The sequence below is a fragment of the Dasypus novemcinctus genome, chromosome Y (genome assembly GCF_030445035.2).
Source record: "Dasypus novemcinctus isolate mDasNov1 chromosome Y, mDasNov1.1.hap2, whole genome shotgun sequence".
Lineage (NCBI taxonomy): Eukaryota > Metazoa > Chordata > Mammalia > Cingulata > Dasypodidae > Dasypus > Dasypus novemcinctus.
The window spans coordinates 21368788-21382753 of NC_092216.1; the positions used below are offsets into that span (position 1 = coordinate 21368788).

The 13966-nt window shown below is 43.0% G+C and overlaps 1 protein-coding gene across 1 annotated transcript; it reads right to left on the bottom strand.

Moving 5' to 3' along the window:
* Nucleotides 1-9916: 9916 nt before the first annotated feature.
* On the bottom strand, nt 9917-13655 carry LOC139438354 (testis-specific Y-encoded protein 4-like). Its single transcript, XM_071213437.1, has 6 exons — nt 12953-13655; nt 11350-11427; nt 11127-11238; nt 10908-11053; nt 10730-10815; nt 9917-10140 (listed from the first exon to the last, which is right to left on the bottom strand). Exons 1-5 carry the CDS (start codon nt 13520-13522, stop codon nt 10762-10764), a joined length of 960 nt encoding a protein of 319 aa, XP_071069538.1. The 5' UTR covers nt 13523-13655; the 3' UTR covers nt 9917-10140; nt 10730-10761.
* Nucleotides 13656-13966: the final 311 nt, after the last annotated feature.

Here is a 13966-nt window from a genome sequence, read left to right on the forward strand (position 1 = left end):
TGGGTGGCACTGGAAGTGTTCCACAAGACTGTGCAATGATGGATATAGGACATGTTAAATTTTACCAAAAATGTATAAAAGTGTGTAGTCTAAAATGTAAACCATAATGTAAAACATAATGTAGCTAAAAATTTAGAAAAGTACACAGTCTAAAATATAAACCATAATATAAACCAAAATGCAACATGTTTGGTAGCTATGTTTCAATATCAGTACATCAGCTGCGGCCAATAAAACATGAACATGTAAAAATATCATTGCTGGGGAGGAGGTAAAAGGGTTTGATTTTGGATAAATGCGAGTCTCCTATATTGTATATTGATTTAAATTGATCTAATACATTTTTGAAGAAAAAATTAAAAAGTTAAAATAAAAGGATGTAGACACTGAGGAAGGAATGAAAGAAATTACCAGCCACTGTACATATAAGGCAACACCTACTACAGTGATAAAAGGCAAAATGTCAAAAACAAAGTTTTATGACATTTTTCATTTTTTAATACCCCAATTTATTTTTTAGCTTTACTTTAGTTTTTCTAAATTAATATGTATTCTATTTCTAACCTTTAAACCTAACATTACTATTTCATTTTCCTAGTAATTGAATTTGGCAATATATTAGCCTTCATTTTTGAGAGGTAGAACTATGGTGGGAGAGGAACACGGGTGCGGCGTATTTTTGATGGTGGACACATGGTTGAGAGGGTGTTCTCCAGGGCATGTAGATAGGGTATATAAAAATGTTCCGATACTCATTGGGCAAGTTCATAGTAGAGTTAAAAACGACAACTGAGGGATTGCTGAGTTTGTAGCCAGGGGAGCTCTGCCATATTCCCCAGTGGAACAGCAACAATCCCCCAGGTGCAAGGGCAAAGACCAGTGAGGAAGGATGGTCCAGTGATGAGCCCTTGATGCTAATGACTATGCTTATGAGCCTGTGTGTCTGAAATTCCAACTAGGCCTAGAGCTGCAGTGTGCCTAAGAGTTACCTCCCACTCTCTAAGCCAAACTCAGCATGTGAATGCGTTACCTTCCCCCCCAGCATGGGACGTGACTCCCGCAGATCAGCCTGCCTGGTATCCAGGGATTACTCCCAATCACCAGCTGGAGATGCAACTAGGAAAAAACCTTGAAAAATAGGGGAACATGGTAAAGACAAATGAGTTTACATGGTTAAGATACTTCAAGAAGAGTCGGAAGGTCAGCAAAGGAGTCGCACTTACTGCTCATCTCAGCATGATCCCAGAGACAGCCAAAGTAGATGCAACTCAGGTACTGGTGCTCCTGAGGGCTATGGAGACACACAGGTTCTAAAGTCATGGCAGATGGCTCTGGAGTTCAGTGCCTTATCAGTGAGCTGTACTTTGGAATTGGTGCTCCTGAGTGTGATGGACTTGGACTCAGATGTGACCTTTTTCAACACATGCCTCTTCGCGCACTTTTACTGAATCTGTGGTTGGTGCTGGGTTGGTGTATAAGTAAGAGACTTGAATCTCGGGACTGGCCAGGTGCACCCTGGGCCCTGCGCCTCAGTGGAGTTGCAACACCTACTCTCGGTTTTCTTGGACTTCCCCAGATCAGCTAACAGGGGGTGGAGAGGGTCAACCACCACAGCAGTGAAGTGAGAGTGCCTACAACTGCAAACAGGAGAATCACATACATGAGCCATGAGGGATCTAAACTCCCTCTCGATATTGAGATGGAGTGGACATCAACATCCCAGGGTCCACAGGATGGCGGAATAAAATATGGACTAGAGTGGCCTTACCGGTATATTCTACTATGTATATGAGGTGCAGAGGTGCCCAAAGATGTACTTACCAAATCCAATGGATGTGTCATGATGATGGGAACGAGTGTTGTTGGGGGGGGGGAGAGGGGGGGGTGGGGGGGTGGGTTGAGGGGGGGTGGGGGGGTGGGGTTGAATGGGACCTCACATATATATTTTTAATGTAATATTATTACAAATTCAATAAAAAATAAAAAAATTAAAAAAAAAAAACAAAAAAAACTATTCCTAATGGCAGAAATTGTATCATTGATGTGGAAACAGTGGCTGTATGGATTTAGAGTTTACTTATAGAATACACTCTCCCCCAGTCCAGTCAGAGGATTATGGCAGGACATATAATATCCAGCATCTGACCCTGCAATTTCATTATAATAAGTCCAAGTAAAGAAAATACTCCCACATCACACCTCTTCTTCCCTGTCCCTGCCCTCAGCAACTACCGCAGCATTAAAAAAATACAAGAGGTCCCCGCATACCCCCCACCTCCCCTCACTTCATTCCTCCCACATCAACAATCTCTTTCATCATCACCGGACATTCATTGCATTTAGTGAATACATCTTGGAGCACTGCTGCACCACATGGATAATGGTTTACATTGTAGTTTACATTCTCCCCAGTCCACCCAGTAGGCCATGGCAGGACATACAATGTCCAGCATCTGTCCCTTCAGTATGACGCAGGACAACTCCAAGTCCTGAAAATGCCCCCACATCGTATCTCTTCTTCCCTCTTCCTACCCTCAGCAGCTACCGTGGCCACTTTCTCCACATCAATGGTACAATTTCTTCCATTATTAATCACAATAGTTCCATAGTAGAATATCAGTAAGTTCACTCTAACCCATACTCTATTCCTCCAGCCTGTGGACCCTGGGAAGGTTATGTCCACTCCACCTCTGTATCAAGAGGGAGCTTAGATTCCACATGGATGGTGGATGCAATTCTCCTACTTGCACTTATAGGCAGTCTTGGAATTTTTTAAAAGGCCTCCCATCACAGAAGGAGATGTGGCTCAAATGACTGAGCTCCTGCCAACCACATGGGAGGTCCTGGGTTTAGTTCCTGCTGGTGCCTAAAGAGAAACAGTGACAGAGAGTGCACACAGAAAATGGGCACAGACAGCAGAGAGTGAAGGTAAGCATAGAAGGGGCAGAATAAATGAATAAAATAAATCTTAAGAGAACAACAAAAGCTTTCCATCACAAGTGACAGAATTTTCTCTCATAATACAGCCTTTCAAGTCATCATCCTACAGACCACAGTTTTTGTCACATTCCAGCCCCTGCCTCTACTCTGAAGACATACACACATGCAGAAATTTGTCACAAAAAAAATCTGAGATACAGAGAGAAAGTTCTGGAGATACTTAATGTGCAAATAAACACAGTCATTAATGAAAGACTTCATAAAGTGTAGATGAAGAGAGAGAATGACACAGAAAATCACACACAGAAAGAGAGAACAACACAGGCACTAGAGACTGAGAAAATGCATTTTAAAGAGAACAGCTCATCGAGACCTATGTCATTGAAGACTTCTCGTACCTTGCTATCTACTGATATTAGTAAAAAATAATTTAAAAACAATCATCTGCTGGAATCAGGCTTAAGGGCAAACAGAAAATACAGAAATATCTACTCAAAAATCTACTAACTTTCTGTAAGAAGACTAGAGATGTGCTTTTTTTAAAAAATTTTGATTTTAAAGAAACTTTAGATTACATAAATTGTTACATAAGAAATACAGGGCGGGAAACGGACTTTGGCCCAGTGGTTAGGGCGTCCATCTACCACATGGGAGGCCCGCGGTTCAAGCCCCGGGCCTCCTTGACCCGTGTGGAGCTGGCCCATGCGCAGTGCTGATGCGCGCAAGGAGTGCCGCGACACGCAGGGTGTCCCCCGCGTAGGGGAGCCCCACGCGCAAGGAGTGCACCCATAAGGAGAGCCGCCCAGCGCGAAGGAGGGAGCAGCCTGCCCAGGAATGGCGCCGCCCACACTTCCCGTGCCGCTGCCGACAACAGAAGTGGACAAAGAAACAAGAAACAAGACGCAGCAAAAAGACACAGAAAACAGACAACCGGGGGAGGGGAGGGGAAATAAATAAATAAAAATAAATCTTTAAAAAAAAAAAAAAAAAAAAGAAATACAGGGCATTCCCATATGCCTCCCTTCCTCCCCCTCCCACACTTTCCCACATTAACAACATCCTTCATTAAGGTGGTGCACTTGTTACCATTGATGAACACATTTTGAAGCACTGGCACTAACCATGGATTATAGTTTATGTTATAGTTGACACTCTGTCCCATGCAGTTTTGTAAGTCATGAGAAAATACATAAGGGCCTATATGCATCCTTGCAACACCAAGCAGGACAATTCCAATGTCCTGAAAATGCCCCCATATTACACCTACTTTTCCCTCGTCCTCTCCTCAGGACTTCCAGGGACCACTGCCTCCACATCAATGATAAAAGTTCTTATATTGCTAAAATAGCGATAAGTCTAAAATAGAATAATTGTACATCTACTTTAGACCACTGTTCATTCCCTAATCCTGAGGATTTGGGGATGGTGATGCCAACTAAGCCTCTAATTGAGAGAGGGCTTAGATCACATGGGGCAGATGGAGGGAACTTTGTTTACGGTTGCAGACACACAAAACTGAAAGAATATCAAATTCCCATCCTGGGGAGTTCTGCTACATTCCCTAAAGAGTCAGCAAGAATGCCCCAAGTACAGGGGTGGTGTGTAGTGAAGGAGGATTGTCCACTGATGGACCCCTGATATTGATGACAGTGCTTATGAATCTTGTCTTTTGAAATTAAAATTTATCCTAGTATTATGTGTTGCCTAATAGTTACCTCCTGAGGGCCTCCTTATTGCTCAAATGTGGCCTCTTTTTAAGCCAAACTCAGCAGATAAACACACTACCTTCCCCCTAGCATGGGACATGGCTCCCAGGGATAAGCCTCCCTGGCCAAAATGAATTATTATCAAGTGCCAACTAGAGATGTGCTTTTAAGCCAATGCCACTTGTTATCCTTGATTCCCACCTTCCCGACCCAGATCAAAGAGGCAGTCTCCATTCCAGGTTTCTGCTCCCTCTCTGCCCATCTCAGTCAGAGGGCTTTCTTCCAAGAAGGAAAAAAGACCTCAGAATTTCTGATCTTGATCTACTGCCACTGAGGCTAAATACACTCAAGTGTTGGGGGCTCCTTTTCCACCAATCCCCTATTTGTGGATAGGAGGTTTTCCATTTTAAATGATGTGCTGAGATACCCAGACCAGATAATTCCCCAGTCACCTAATGAGAGGTTCTATACCAAAAGAACTAGTGTGAGAGAACCTCAGACTTCTGCTTGAAGTACAGTTAGTGCTCACCTTAGATACCGCATCACTCAGGGGGAAAAAAAAAAGGCATGCCATTGTCCCCATACCAAGCTAAAGGGACTTGGTTCAGATTTAGCCATGATTGGAGGGAGAGGGGAAGAAGGGCAGAGCCATAGAAGCAGGAGAGAGGAAGAACTAAGACAAATATGAGAAGTTCTCCTATGTTAGAGTAAATATCTAAACTGGGTATCAAAAGCTATTCCTTCAAAAGAGACAAATTTGATTGGATTTATTGATAGGGCAATTTAGGCCTAGAACTTTGTTTAAAAATATTGAGAAAATATAGACAGCAGGTTGTAGAGTTTTAGAGTTGTTTGTCAGGGAAAGAGAGAAACAGTATACAAATAATGCAACTATCAACCGTCTATGGTGGGCATGTATAAAGCTGAAGAGTAACATGAGTGGGATACTCCTGGGTGGGTGTGGTGGGGGATAGAGTTCATTAATTAATACACCCAGTCAGTATAAATAGGAAAATAATGACATTTAGCCCCAAAATGCAGTGGGGAGACCAGTTCCCAGAGTTGTTATATTTTTTAAAATGGCCAGTATCCAACAAAAATATTACCTGGCATGCAAAAGACAGAAAGCTTTACATATACAATGGAAAAAAATCTGATCCACAAACTCCTCTCATAGTGGCGAGATGTCAGATTTAATGGGAAAAAAATCTAGAACACAGCCATTTTAAATATTTTCATGTTAATAAGGGGAAGCATGATTAAATAAATAAAAGACATGATGACAATGTTGCATCAAATAGTGTCTATTAACATAGAGAAAGATACAATTTTCTAAAAGAGGACTGAATTTAAAAGTACAAAATACTAAAAAATTCACTAGAGGAAATAAATAGTAGGTTTGAAGAGAAAGAAGAATTAATGAACTTATAAACAGATTGACATAGACTTTGCAGTCCAAATGATAAAGGGATGAAGAAAAACGAGAGCCTCAGAGATATAGAAGAATACAAGCATATGCATACATGCATAATGAGGGGAGAGAGGTGTGAATAAGGGAAAAAAAAGAGAAGAAACATATTAGAAGAAGAAATAATGGACATTTGCAAATGTTTTGGAAAACAAAAATAGACATCCAAGAAGCTCATCAAATTTGAAGTAGAATAAGTGCAAAGAGATAAAAACAGAAATATTTTTTTAAAAACTGCTGAAAGTTAAAGGCAAAAATACAGTCATGATTGCTCCAAGACGAAAATGTCTCATCATTTACAAAGGAAACCCAATAAGATTAAGAGTTGACTTCTCAGCTTTCTTCTTAGCCATATTCAGAGTGCTTTAAGATACAGAAATTCCGTATCCAAATAAACTCTATCCAAAATGAAGTAAAATAAAGAAATTCCCAAGTAAAAAATGAGGAAATTGTTTCTCACAGAAATACATTACAAGAACTTTCCTATGAAGTTTTTCAGGTTCAAAGCAAAGGACCCAGACACTAATTAGGATTAGAACACAAAAACAAAGAACACCTGTAAGATCCATTAGAGTTAGTGCTACAACACTTTCATCTGAAAGGATTCTGACCTAAGAAGCAAAGTAGTAAAGGAACAAAGACACTGTCTACAATGAACTACTCCATACACCTTGGCAAACATATTTACAATTCTAAGGATGTGCCACTCTTTTCCATAAAAAGAAAGGCCAGGACTTTCATTTTATGTAACAAACTGTTCTTATAGATTGTTTCATTCCAGATAAGGTTTATTTTTTTGTATGGTAAAAATATAAATGAGTGTTCTGTAGTATATTGATTTTACTAAGTGTAAATGATAAATCCTGTTGGAATTGCCTGGGGTCTGCAAAAAGCATGGAATTAAGAGGTGGAGGTACTGGGGGAAATTTAAGAACAGAATTACCCCTAGAGTTCACCTATGAAGTTCACTATCAAAGAACAAAGTGGAGATATGCAAGGCTTTCTGAAAGGGAGGAAGCTAAGGCAAGAAGCAGAGGGAAGATAGATTTGTCAAAACTTCAAGTATTTTCCCCAGTACCATCCTTGAAAATAATAGCACTTGGGAACCAATGTCCCAATAGGAATTCCATTGCCAGAGTAGAGGCTACTAGAGAGAGTTGTAACCAAAGAATTTTGTAAGCTGAAACCACCCTAAAAATACCATTCTTAAGTGAGATGGCAACATCAGATTATATAGTCTGATTCTCTTAGAAATTAATTCACTGCCTTTCTCTTCACAACTGGAGTGGACCCTCTATGAGATATCCCAGTGTTGCAGTTAAGCACTCAGACTCTGTTTCATACCATCTGATCCAGCTCCTGGCTCTACCTCTCATTAGGTTTGTGATATTACAAGTTACATAGCCTCTGAGATTCTCCACCTTTTAAGATTTAACTGCTCACCCTACCTAATGTGCTTATTTGAGGATTATGTGATGTAATCCCCGTGAAAAGCTTCTTACTCTGCATATCAAAAATTTATTTTTAGAGTAGGCTGACCATTATGAAGAAAAGGCAGAGTGAGATTAATAGCAAGTTCTTGACAGATGCGGGGAGCAGGGAGGGGGCGGTTTGGAGTCACTCAGTGTGAATTCTTATTAAATGGTAGGCTACCTTTCCTGAAGGGAGAGGACTCTTGGACTAGGATGCATAGATATTCAGTGAAAGACAAGATATAGAAATTGTGTAGTACAGCACTCAGACAAATATCTAAACGTTGAGGCTGATGTGAAAGCACTACAAAAACTGGACTGCAAATGAGTTAAATTTTTGTACTCTGGGAAGGAAACAGCTGTGTTTTCTAGGTTGTACATCATGAACAAATCAATGGCTAATGGCATTACTGGGTAAAGTCAACAAGAGTACTTTAGAACTTTGTTACCTGCATCCATGGTAGTATTTCCTGCATTTCATGCCAGGGCAGACCAGACCAGAAATGAGCCATGGCAGCAAAGTGCTGGCAGAGAATGTTAAGTGATCAGAGGAGTTTGTCCCAACTTTTCCTCTATGCTTCAAATACTGATAAGGGCAAGACCTTATCAAGAGAATTGACTAGCTGGAAAGGACAATGTAATCTTCAGAAACAGGCCCAGTTCATACTCCTATGTCCAAGCCGAGACTGCTGCCCTATCCTCCACATGCACAGTTAATGGAATTATTGTTTTATTTTCCAGTTCCTAGTGAGTGAGTTGGCAGGAGCTACAAGAGTTCCTTGAAGTCTAAAAATCATGACTCTGGAAAAGTTTCCTTCAGTCCTGTGTGTGGTTGGGTGATGGGAATAGCCTTTAGAGCCTATCAGGAATCTCTGCGAGAGCTTCAGCTGCCTGCCTCAAGAAAAGTTTCAAACCCACACAGAAGGTGGCTACGTTTGAAGGAGTGTGGGAGATTTCGTGAACTCTGATATCAAACTCTCAACCTTGATAGTGCTGCTGTAGCACAGACCATAGTTTGCCCATAAAAACGGGAAGGTGGGTTCTATTCAGAGCCAGCAATGTCAGTGTAGGAAAGTCAGTGACAGAGATGCTCACGAGGACTCTTTCATCTGGGAATGACAAGGAAGTCCTGTGGTAAACAACCTCCCACTTCCATCTACAGCAGCACCAATTCTACAGTGTAATCCATGGATTAGAGCTGTTTCTGGGAAGTAACCACATATTATTATATTATGAAGCAAGTAAATGCTTGCCCTTCTTAGTGAGGCTTTCAAGGTGTGGGTTGGTCTGCTACAGTAAAATTGCACTAATGGGGCTTGAGTCAGAAGACACAGATGATCTAGGAAAGGGAAGAGTCACCAAATGGACAGGTCCTGTCTTTGAAAGATTTTGAGTCAAAAACCACTCAGGAAATAGAAGTCAACTAGTTTCAGTATTTCATGGGGAAGAAATGTTCTTATGTTGAGTCTCAGTTATCCTAAACTTTTGAGTGCATCACCTAATGGGAAGCTTGGACCAAAGTTTAATCCTATCTGTAAAAGAGGGCTAATATAAAAGGGTCGACATCTGGGAATGTTGTGTAAAGAGTACACCAGGATAAATGTATTTGTGAATTTACCAAGTTCATTCTGCCTGAGTCTATTTTTGTCCCAAAATAAAGTCTGAGAGAAGCACAGGAACTCATCTGAGATACTATCACAAGGAAACGTACTTCTTTAATGCAGTTCCCCATTTCATTTCGTTACTTAAGCCAGAAATCCAGTAGCACATTTACCACTTTCTCACGGAAATGTTCTTTCTCCACGTTCCCTGCCTCAAGGTATACACCTATATGCTGGCAGTGCTGGTACTGGCAGTGCAACTATTAGCATGCCAAGAGGTCTGCATTAATATAGATTTGGAAAACATTTTGTTCAAAGATGAAGTATTAACATTTCCTCCATCCTGCCATTAATTTGAATGAGAAATAGCTGTATCAGGTAAGCTCTATGCAAGCAACATAGCACAGATTCTAGGTCTTATCGGACTGTGATCCCCTTTCTCATGAAGCCCTTATTTTCACCTTCTCTCACTTTCCTTGTGAAAATAATAAGCCTACAATTAATGGGCCACTCTTTTCTATTCCCCTATTACCTAACAACTGACTTGGTAGGAAAAATTGTGTTTCCAACTGGAATTCCAAGGTATGTTACTTCCTCTCTCTCCACCTTTACACGTGTGAAAGTTCATAGACTTCTACTTCCTAGGTATGAAATAAAAATGCCCAAAGTAAGTAGAGTTTTTTTTTTCCCATTGAATCCACTCCAAAGACGCACAAATATGCACAATGATACATACTTTGGACCTCTTGGTGTTTATTGTTACTTAGTATTATCATTCCATGTTTAAGCAAACTCATTCTTTGTATTTTCCACCACTAGCTTCATTCTTCATTTCTCAATTTTGTAAGAGAATGGGGGTTGATTACTTATTTCCTGCATCTGAAGTGGTCTTCTGCTATTTTAGTAAAGTTTGATGGTTTTCTCTCTCCGGATCCAAGAGAGGGGGGCAATCCCTGGAAAACACACACACGCATAAAAGATATTTAAATTGCTATTTCTCAAAATTAAAATTAAGTAGTTAGGTCAAAGTATCTTGGTCCTCCTGGACTGTCCACATTTTACTGACTTTGATATCTTTAAATTGTACCTCAGAGTTTAAAATTGTCCTCCACAATCTATGCAATATTGCCTAAATTCTCTGTATGGCTGTGCGATATGAGTACATGTGAGTCTTTAAAAAAACACTGTGGCAATCAAAAAGATAGGATCAATTCCATAAAGACTCGTAAATTTTATAGAGGTAAGAGAGCCCCAAACCTAAATATAGGAGCAAAGCATGAGCCCATACCTGTGGAATAATGCTTCAAAGAAGTGGAGATGATGAATCACGTGCATCAAGTGTCCATTCCAGTCATCCTCCTTTACCTTGTTTAGCTTTCTCTCCCATAAGCAGTTTTGTACTATAGTATCCCTTATAGGGTAACTACTTACTGACCTGGAGTTACGCTATGACTTACTTTTACTGTCTATTCCTCTACCAGAAGAAAGCAGCTTCAAAACACATTTATTCCCCACCATCACCACCCTACTTGAGATCCTTACCTGTCTGCCTCTCTGTTCCCTCTTCTTGTCTCTTATATCCTTAGGTAGTACTGCAGGGGATTCAGCCAGAGATCCTCACAGATGATCTGGTAATGGACAAAGACAAATGAGCCAGCATCCCCCACGGATCTTGGAAACCCACCAAGGCCATTTCTGATACTGCCCTTAGGGGACTTACCTCAGCAATTCTATTAGATCCTGCAAAGTTATGGTCAGACAACCAGTTGAAGAAGTTAAGGCTGGTATTGGAGTTACTGTAGCTGTTGGTCTGGCACTCATAATCACCGAGCCATTGGATTGGAGTGGAATGAGATGCCTTATATCCTGTAGAAAGAAGAAGATAGGGAGAGGGTCTTGTTCACCAGTTCCCCAAACTACCCACAGAACGACCTCTTACCAGTGATAGTAATGTCATACTCCTTAGTGATCACTTCATTTTGGAAGTAAGGGTTTCTCCCAAAGAAAAATATGATTTTGCAACTATTTGTAGGATGGATGAACTCTTCTACCTGAACAGGGAAAAGCAGAGACAGGAAAAATCACTCCAGGCCTTGCCTGATTCTATGCTTAATAAGTTCTCCCCTCACTTATTCCTATACTTTAAGCATCCCATCTCTTACCTTCAAACTGATCATATAGTTGAGCATATCCTGATCCTGGTCGCTGATCATTGCTGACATCAGAGGATGGTTCAGAATCTGCACTGGGTTAAGGAGTCAAATACACGAGGATGGCAAGGGTAAAAATGGTCAACACACCTGGAAAGCAATCAGAAGTAGGAAGACACATTTCCCAGAAAACTGCTATTGCTAGTTTATCTCAGTCAACCTCCATCCTTCTTTAAAAGCCTCCTTATATCCTATTTTCTGAGAGCTCCTGAACTTAATTTTTGTATGCATACAGGTGTCATGCCTGAAAATAGATGTTCTGAGGACAATCATTGATTAACCAGTGAAAATTTGGGGATGTTTACTTGAGGCAATGAATCTTAGATAAGCTTCTCTGGATTCTAAAGTGAAGCAAGAGTATATGATTAGAGTTCTAAAAGGACCATCTGATGAATGGGAAGCCATTTATAAGCCGAGTATATTGCATGGTGTCAAAATGCGCCCACAAAGACACAATGCTTAGTATGAAAAGGAATCTATGTGTTGAGGACCTGTTGTTTGCAGGCAGGTACCGGCAGTAATAGGCCAGGACAAATGATAAAGATTGCCATACAGAACCAATCTCTACTCAGTTACGCTAATAAATACCGGTTCTTTAAATGTGAAATGTGTTACGGAACTTCTATGTTATTCTTAATTCTATTAAAATATATATGGGGAAACGGACTTGGCCCAGTGGTTAGGGTGTCCGTCTACCACATGGGAGGTGTCCGTCTACCACATGGGAGGTCTGTGGTTCAAACCCTGGGCCTCCTTGACCCATGTGGAGCTGGTCCACGCGCAGTGCTGATGTGCGCAAGGAGTGCCGTGCCACGCAGGGGTGTCCCCCGTGTAGGGGAGCCCCACATGCAAGGAGTGCGTCCCGTAAGGAGAGCCGCCCAGCGCAAAAGAAAATGCAGCCTGCCCAGGAACAGCGCCGCCCACACTTCCCGTGCTGCTGACAACAGAAGCAGACAAAGAAAAAGACGCAGCAAATAGACACAGAGAACAGAGGGGGGGAGGGGGGGAATTAAATACCTAAATAGACTTTAAAAAAAAAAAAATATATATATATATATATATATATATATTTACCACCAGGAAAAATTCCTGTGCTTTGCTGAAAAGTTACGGATTCATCAAAACTTCTGCAAGTGCTGAAGGTGGCCATTTGCTTCACTCGATACACTTAATTCAATAAGTATTCCATCCCCCCACAGGATTGCCTCCTTCCTCAGCCCTGACTTCCTCCCCCATCCTCTTGCCTAGTCCACTCCCATTGGAACTGTACTAAGGATACGATTTGTTTGTTTGTTTAGGCTCTTATGATCTTTTTTATTAAGGTATAACTAACATACAATAAAATGCACAACCCGTAGTTTGTTCAGTTTCCGCAACTGTACAAACCCACATAATCACAAGTCAAAACAGGATTTAGTACATTTTCACCACCCCAAAAGTTTCCTTGTGTCTCCTCAGTCAAACCCCCTCCCTGCCTTCAAGAAACCACTTCTATCACCAAAAAGGAGCTTTTTCTGCTCTTGGAGTTTAGCTAAACGCAGTTGTACAAGGATACGGTTTTGAACCAGAAGCCACGAATACGCTCAATGATGTTGCTTCTGCGCTCCAGGTGCGGCTTAAAGGCCTGCCTCAGCTTGTGCTTCAGCCGGCAAAAGGCCCGGTTGGTTCGGACTTTCACGCTGCTCAGCTCTAACTGCAGGGCCTCTAGCGCCTCCACTGATGTCTGGGCCGCCTCCGCATCATACCCTGGCTGGGCCCGCCCGCACTCCTCCTGCCCCTCCTCCAGGCTTTTCTGCTCCGCCTCTCGCTCCTGCTCTTGCACCTCCTCTTCCGCCACTACGTCCACTACCGCCATTACATTCTCCAGCACCATGTCCTCCTCCATCACCTCCATTTCCGGCAGCTCCTCCACCCAGAGCACCGCGGCCTCCTCGCAGGGCGCCTCTCCCGTCTCCATCCCTCCAGCTGGGTCCTGTGCCTCCGCCCCTGCCCTGCAGCTCTGTGGGGACCGCTGGCCAGGGCGCCCGAGCGACTCTCCTACCAGAGGGCCGCTTGCCAGGCCACGGAGGTGTTCTGAGCGTGCCTGGGGAGCCGGGCCTTCGCCAGGACCCGCTTCACTCGCCATGTGGCCCGGGCCGGTGCAGGCAAGGACGCCGCACACGCTCTCCCCAGGCCACGCCTGCGGGTACACCAGCGGCTCTGGGCTGAGCGGGTGGGCCCCCGGCAGCCTGTGGCGTGTGGAGCTGGGCGCATGCGCAGCGCTTGGTGACGGCAAGACGGCCAGTGGCGGGAAAGCCGCGCTTTCCACGCCCCACGCCGCTCCCCCGCCCCCCACCCCTCCGGCGGCGCAGAGCCCTGGCCCCTCCCGCTCCTGCCCTTCCCCGCTCCTGCCCCGCCCTCACACTGGGCTGGAGCAAAGCCTGCGCCTGCAACCCGCAGCCCAGCCTTCGAGGGAGCGAGTCTGCAGGGCGCTGCTCACCTCCAGCAGGCTGGTGGGGAACGTGCGTGGCGCTCAGTGAAGGTCAGGTCAGGGCCCGCGCGGGGACCCCGGCTGGTTCTGGGGCGGAAT

What these genes read in the sequence shown, in the direction of transcription:
- LOC139438354 (XM_071213437.1), bottom strand. Translation starts at nt 13,522, where the DNA reads ATGGCGAGTGAAGCGGGTCCTGGCGAAGGCCCGGCTCCCCAGGCACGC. An exon ending in ACTATATGATCAGTTTGAAG is followed by an intron (nt 11,239 to 11,349) that starts GTAAGAGATGGG and finishes TTCCCTGTTCAG; the next exon opens with GTAGAAGAGTTCATCCATCC. An exon ending in GTATGACATTACTATCACTG is followed by an intron (nt 11,054 to 11,126) that starts GTAAGAGGTCGT and finishes TTCTTTCTACAG; the next exon opens with GATATAAGGCATCTCATTCC.